At 42.7% G+C, this 7,345-nt stretch overlaps 1 protein-coding gene across 2 annotated transcripts in view; it reads right to left on the bottom strand.

Annotated features, from left to right (window-relative positions):
- Positions 1-3,293: 3,293 nt before the first annotated feature.
- GALNT14 (polypeptide N-acetylgalactosaminyltransferase 14) overlaps positions 3,294-7,345 on the bottom strand; it is a 300,759-nt gene continuing 296,707 nt past the window's right edge. For both annotated transcript variants that reach the window (XM_077340970.1, XM_077340978.1), the window contains exon 15: positions 3,294-5,189. In XM_077340970.1, the coding sequence (XP_077197085.1) occupies positions 5,031-5,189 (159 nt within the window). In that variant the 3' untranslated portion in view covers positions 3,294-5,030. The remainder of the gene's footprint in view (positions 5,190-7,345) is intronic.

The following is a 7,345-nucleotide window of genomic DNA, read 5'->3' as shown; positions in this document are numbered from 1 at the left end:
CGAAATGGTGATTTCGGGGCACGTGGAAAACGCGGAGGGGGAAGGCGCGAAGCAAACTGGTTATACACGGGACGGGGCGCGACGGCGGCAAAACCCGGAGCGGCGGCTGTCGAGGCATCGATGCGGAGCTAAGGGGAAGCGAGGCGAGCGCGCCGCTGTGTTGGCGAGCGTCGGAGGCGGAGGCCAGGAAGGGCGGAAGCAGCCTGCGCAGGCGCAGCCCTGCCGGGTTTGTTGGGCACGGAGAGCGAGGGAGCATGTTTCCCCTTCCCCTTAGTTTACTCCCAGTTCGCCTCTCCCCTTCTTTGCTGCCCCGGTTCCTTTGTATTGTATATTTGTGCTTTGTTCATTCACACTGTTTTATAAAGTTTTTGTATTTTCTTAGAGACCTCGCCTCCGTTCTTGTTTGTGGTTGAGGTGTGTGTTTGGGAATGGGTGGGAGGTGGGTGGCCGGCCTCTCTGCCGTCCTTAGCCACGACGATCCCCTCGCCCCCCTCCACTGTGAGCTCTCCGGCCACCTTTCCATCCGTGTTCCTTTGGGTTCCCCCCGGCCTGCGCCGCCGTTCATTCCGGCAGCCGCTTGAGCAGTCGTGCTGTCTCCGACCTTCCGGGCTCCCCGATTATGCACGCGGTCAATTCGGCGCCGCCTCCGGTTGCGCCCTAGTCGCCCGGGAAGCTGTGCTTTCTTCCGCGTTCCGCTAACGCGACTTTTTCGGTGGCGTGTACCGAATCTGCGGCCGGTTGCAGCTGACTCCGTGCGTTATCAGTGATTTTAGTCGCCGCCATCCCACCCGAACGCTCGCTAAAACCCCCGTGCATAATGGGTCCTAGTGAGCAAAAAGAAAGTCTTTCTTTTGGTTTACGCACGAGGATGTACATTCAGGATTGAACCTTGGCCTTAGTCAAACTGGTGGTTCTTGACAATTTTGATTTTTTATTGTGAGCTCTACATCTGGAATTATTACTATTATATTGTAGGGAGCTTCATATTTTATTATCTTTATGCTACAAATTGGGTCTTATTGTAACACTGTATCATTATATGTGTGCATACATTTTATTTGACCACTGATAGACCCTCTGGGTGGCACAGACTTGGGTGACATAGACTTGGATTCTTATGTTTTAATGTTGTCTTTTAATCTTCTTAATGTGTACCTAATAATTTTAATTTTTATATATTTTGCTGCTTGGGAGCAAAAACTCTGCTTCTCACCTAGACTGCTTCTGCATCCCATCAATAGTATGTATCAATGGTACTGAGAACCACCAGATTAGAGTAAAATGTGTAATTTTTTGAGCCAGTGTTGCAAAAGGTTCACCTGTCAGAATTATGACATGGTGTGAAGGAGAGAAGAACTGCTCTAATCCTTAATGGGGACCATAAATGCAAGCTAAAATGGCCATTTAGCTATATATATAACACCCCTTTGCACTGGATACAATTACAACAAGGGAGAGAAAATAATTTTCCAAGAAATACCTAATGGAACAGCCAGCCATGCTGGACAAAATATTGAGAAGTTTTTTTGTCTGGCTATGAGTTTGCTATGGCCCAGAAGTTAACTTTTTACTGTAGGAATGATCCACATTTTGACAGGCATTTCAAATGGCTATGGGAACCCTTCCAGATGCTGGTTTTGCAATGGTATCTCTTTCTAAAGGCAGATCATGATCAGCAAGAATACGTCCCACAACTGATATTTCTGTGTTTGAGAAAGACTTAGCAAGGTTGCATTTCTAAACTACGACTTTTAACTTATGTAGCCAATAGGTTCATTATTATTATTATTATTATTATTATTATTATTATTATTATTATTATTATTATTATTATTATTATTATTATTCGATTTATTTCCTGCCAGACATAAAACATTACCAACATGGCGGAAAATTAGTAAAACCCGACCCCCCCCACTACTAGCGGGTGGAGAAGGAGGTCCCGATGATGTTCAAATCCCAGATCCCGGGGGGGGGGGTGTAGATCTATTTTACCAGCCCCGGCCTCAACCATATACCGGGATTAACAAGGATTATCTGTGGGCATGTGGCCATATGTCAGGGGAGAATATAATTTGTTACATCCAGTGACTTCTGTTTAAACTGCGTCTAGAGAGATTTTAATCCATGTTATACAGTAGATCTGCTGAGTCAATGGACTGTAATAAGAGCTGCTAATTTTTGTTTGACAAATGTGTAACTCCTAAGTAGCTTTGTTCACGGAAACAGCTGAAGAAATCAAAATTACATTCAATTTCTAGCAGTTTCCTAGCATGCCAATAAGATTAGGTTACTGCCAGCTTGCAAATATTTCTGGGTTTGTTGCACAATGTTCCTAGGGATTTCTTTTTAATGTAATAATTTAAACTAGCCATTTTAGCCCATTTCCCCATGCTATTGCATTTGTTGTTCTATTTTTACAGTCATCTATAGTTCTAAGAAAATAAATACAACTTTGAGTTTTTAATGGGTTATTTTAAACTTATTTTGCAGTTTTATAATAGTACCCAATAGAAATCTGAGAAACAGAAATGATATAACCCACTGCTGGGTTCAGAGCTCATTGACTAAAATTAGTTGATGATAAGCTATAGAGGTTGGGTTTCAAATGGAATTTCCTTCCAATAAATGGAGAACTGGCTATAGAGTTCTAAGAGTGTGTTCTTTCAACTCCAAAGACTCTACCTTCTTACTCTAAGTTTTTAGCCGTTCCCAAATATAGAATACTAGTCTCTAGGGGAACTAGCAGGTAGATTTTCAGAGATTCCATTCAATGAGCATTTAATGCTATTACCTTTTAATGTGAATCTTTTGCTTATAATTTGGTATCTTTGTGTTTTCCCATGTTTGCCTGTAGAATACTATATTTTTCTGTTTCTTTTCCCCTCTCTGCTTGGCTTATGATTGTTGGTCTTTGAGCACAAATAAAAGAATGGAGTGGAATGGAATGCCAGGTTTAGAGCCTTGTCCATCCCGGCCCTGATGGCCCAGAAGTTAAATAGGGTCATACCTGGTTGTACTTGAATGGGAAACCACCAAGATAGTCCAGGACAGCTAAGCTGAGGCAGGACTGGCAAACCATTTCTGAACCTCTCTTACCTTCCAAACCTTACAAGGCTGCCATATGTTGGCTGCAACTTGAAAGCACTTTACATGCACACAAAGCCTTGTCCGTTATGAAAAACAATAAAAAGGAGGAGATTGTTAGCACAGGTACTTGTGTCTTCTAATTGTTAGTATATAAAACTCCTGCATCATGAAAAACAGACTAAAGAAAACACAAGGCAGTGCCATTCAAGTAGCAAAATATTGTTTTATGATGTATGTGAAAATTTCCCCTATTCCAATGTTTTAAAACAGTGAGACACACTACGGTTATCGAGGATCACCCAGAGACTTCAAGCTCATCCATGACCCTCTTAGACACAAAAAGCAACAGTGTTATCAGCCCTCTCACAGAGAATTGAGAATCTCAGCCTCTCATCACACACGCAGGCTGGATGGCGTTGAGCAGAAACTTTAAAGCAGTATGATAATACAATTATCATTCCTTACAGTGATGACTGCACACACCAGGTCTGGTTTGGAATTCACCAGTGACTACTGGACTACTTCCCCACATGTCCAGCATCGAGCTGATTTGTAATTTGGAAGTCCAATATTATTTATTTAGCGTGAAATTTTGGTCACGTATTCCAAACTATTCAAATCTATAATCCTGACCAGGTAATTCCCGAATTCTGTATTATTACTGGTTACTTGAAGGTACAAGACATTCATTTTTGTAGTGCTTTATGAAATTGTGAAGCCTGCTTGATCAGAGACCTCCATGGCATAGAGAAAACAAAGACCCTGACAGGGATTGAATTATGCTGCTTCTGTCTCTGGACAGCTTTGCTGGCACTCAGCCATAGTCATATCAAGTGCTTTGTCTTAGTGATGCAATTCTGTGATGGAGAGTTCAATAGCTCTACACTACCATCGCCAGTACTGCCAGTTAGTTGGCAATGATGGGCCACTTGCCAAAGCTTAGAAGCTGTCAAGAGGACTATTGGGCAGGGACCAATATAACTTTTCACTGCACAGGGCATCTGGGATGCTTAGAGCACTGCCAGTCTCTCTGCTTTCAGTTTTCTTGGGTGCTTTGTATAAAGCAAAAACCCCTGCATTTCCCAGAGTGCTCAACATGTCAACTCTCAATGGGGAGTAGGAGAATGAAAGCCCAGTTTCATACTAAGCATGGGTCTCTGTGCAAAGTGTACCCCATCCTCCTCCATCTATTGCTGGGTAAGGAGAGAACACTGATGGGTTCTTTCCCATGATGGCCCAAAATCTACGAGAAAGGTTTGTGCAGCTAAGGACCTTCTCCATGTGTACAGATTTTGACCACAGCTCTCAGACTGCAACACATGCATTCTTATAGTCTCACTCTCCTGCCAGACATAGACAGTATCTAGCGTACAGCAAGTACACCCATCACAAACAAATTGTAATGTGCAATATAGCTTAGATCTGGCACTCTTCCAGAGATGTGCTCAGTTACATCAATCAAAAGTGCAAGATTAGTTGGCCTTTTCAGCTAATTCCCAACATGTTCATTTCTGTGCTCCCATAACAACTACATAAACTCTCCTCCCCTCCGCCTCCCAATTATTAGCCATGGCTGTCCCGCCACCTTTGCAATGACAAAAAATAAATACTGCATTTACTGATTTCAGCAGTTTTCCCTTCTCAAAAATGAGAAGCCTTTTTTGCTTCAATGAGGGATGTTATTGAAAGAAATGTTCAGATTGTGTTGTTCTTAACCATATCGGTGTACAGCCCCACTGGACCTAATTACTGCCATGGCTCTCAGAGCCAGCACTTATGTGCTTTATTTAACCTAGGCACAGCTGCGTGTCCTTATTCTTTGGCTTGTGCCCTATTATTAGGCAAGCCCCTATCCCACCCCCAAAGCATGTACAGCAGCTTTGGCTGTTCGTCACAAAGCTCCTCCTTGGCTCATTTCTTCATCGTCTTGCCAGTCATGGTCACGACATCACCATCTCCCACCGCTGACTCATGGCTGTGCTCTCGCAAGGGTTAATTACCACTTCTCTCATGTTTTCATTGGTGTCTCCCACCATTTCAGTGTCCAGGCAGTAGCGCGTGGCCATGTGCTCAACGTGAGAACCGACTTTACTCCATCGCTTTAGGGGAGAAAGGAAAAATGCAAAAAGATCAGATCCAGCATGCCCCACAAACATCCTAAATCAGTGGTGGGTTCCAGTGCATAAGGGAACCGTCTAGCTAGCACCACATCTATTCTCCTTTCTGTGTTTCCCATTCCGGTGTATGAACAGCTTGTTTTTAGCAGAAGAGGAACTGGAACTCATGGTAGCCATTTGACAAAGGAAACCCTGTTTGTTGTGATCCTGAGAGCAGCTGAAGAAATCTAAAATAAATAAATATGCTCATTAAACTAGTGGAAGTTTGTGAGTGCTTAGTATGCGTTTATGTGACTGAGTAACTTCCAAGGAGATCTTATTAACGGGTCTCATGGTCAGCATAATACCTGAGAAATATCATTTGACTGGCAGAGGGAGAAAGCATGTACCAGTTTCTATCATGCAGTGTAGATTGGTGGCTTAAACTAGCATTAAGAAGTCCCACCTAGACACTTGCTCCTGCATTTTCATGCCTGGGCAGTCTAGGTACTACTGTGTCATTCTAAAGGGACTATGGTTGCTCTATAAATAAAACTTTTAAAAAAACAGTAGAGTCCATCCAGGGTTTTGTTTTTGTTTTGGATTTTAAAAAAAGATATATTCCCAGACTTCCAACTTCTGGATCTGAAGTGTCTACATATACACACTGTTAAGGAGATGACAGAAGATGAATGGGAAGTCTACCCATCAATTACTGCTGTGCGGCCCCGAGCTGAGTTCATCCATCCCTTTGTAAAGCAAAAGTTAGGACAAACTGTAACACGTAACACAGACATTATCAATAAATTACTGTCTGATGAATCCTCCAAAATCACTAAGCCTGTTGCTAAATTTTGTTCAATAGTATGTCGTTTGTGGAGCTGGTAGGGTCCGCCATAAAAATGAAATACGAGGATCTTGTTTCAGGCTCAACGCTATTTCTGCTCTAGTTTTAAAAATACACTATACATTTTATTACCAAATTTTAAAGTTACTTACACACACACACATACATATTATAATTAATTATATTATATATATATATACCGTATTTGCCGGCGTATAAGATGACTGGGCGTATAAGACGACCCCCCAACATTTCCACTCAAAATATAGAGTTTGTTACCTTACATTACAGTACCTGTCACTGTCACCATTGTACAACCACAGCGCAACCGCAGTGCCTCCGGCCCGCCCCTGCATCTCCCTGCGACCGGCACTAGTGCGCATCTGCATAGACAAGGGGCGGGCCGGAGCGCCGCTGCTTCCCGCAGAGCAGAACGGGCCGGTCATGCCGAAAAGGCTGGCACCCCTGTCCCACTGCTGATGCTCGCCGCAGCCTCACTGATGACCCGCCGCACCCGCCCTGGATACTGCGCAATACTGGATGGAATGTAGAATGAGGTGGGTGGGCATTGAGAGGCCACTATGGGCAGCTATGTCTATCCCAACTGAAGTGCACCCGGCGTATAGGACGACCCCCCCACTTGGAGGCATGTTTTTCAGGGGGGAAAGTAGTCTTATACGCCAGCAAATACTGTAGTTATATATATAGTTATATAATTATAAATATGTACATGTATATGTATATCTATCTATATATCTATATCTATATCTATATAAACATCATGATTTATCTGGGATGCATTGTATAATTTCCTCTGTTATAAGTCTGCTGCAAACTGCAATAACATCTCTCTCTCTCTCTCTCTCTCTCTATCTATCTATCTATCTATCTATCTGCTGTGCTGCAAACTAGCCATCACTGATGTGCCTCCTCCTCACCAAAGATAGAAAGAGAAGTGCCATTGATGTCCTTGTTCCTGGGGATGGATTATCCATAGGCACAATTAGAATCCCAATGTTTTATTTTCTAATGACTATACCCAATTCTAGTCCAGCCCCAGTTTAGGTTAAGGAAAAAGGAAATGTTCATATAGTGTGATGGACGTACGTTGATTTAAAAAAACCCCACAATTTTGATGTTGCTTTAAAAGTGTATCCCTGATTTCATTCCACTTTGTTCAAGTTTCAGCAAATCGGTATGATTGTTGATTAGGTTTCTGGGCGAATCTGGATTTAATTAAATTCACTTAATCTCTTGTACACAAACTTTGGACATTTCCCCCCCTTCACAGATTTAGGGTTTCAGTGAAATC

Source organism: Paroedura picta, chromosome 1 (assembly GCF_049243985.1).
Source record: "Paroedura picta isolate Pp20150507F chromosome 1, Ppicta_v3.0, whole genome shotgun sequence".
Taxonomy (NCBI): domain Eukaryota; kingdom Metazoa; phylum Chordata; class Lepidosauria; order Squamata; family Gekkonidae; genus Paroedura; species Paroedura picta.
This window is presented reverse-complemented; position numbering and strand designations above follow the sequence as displayed.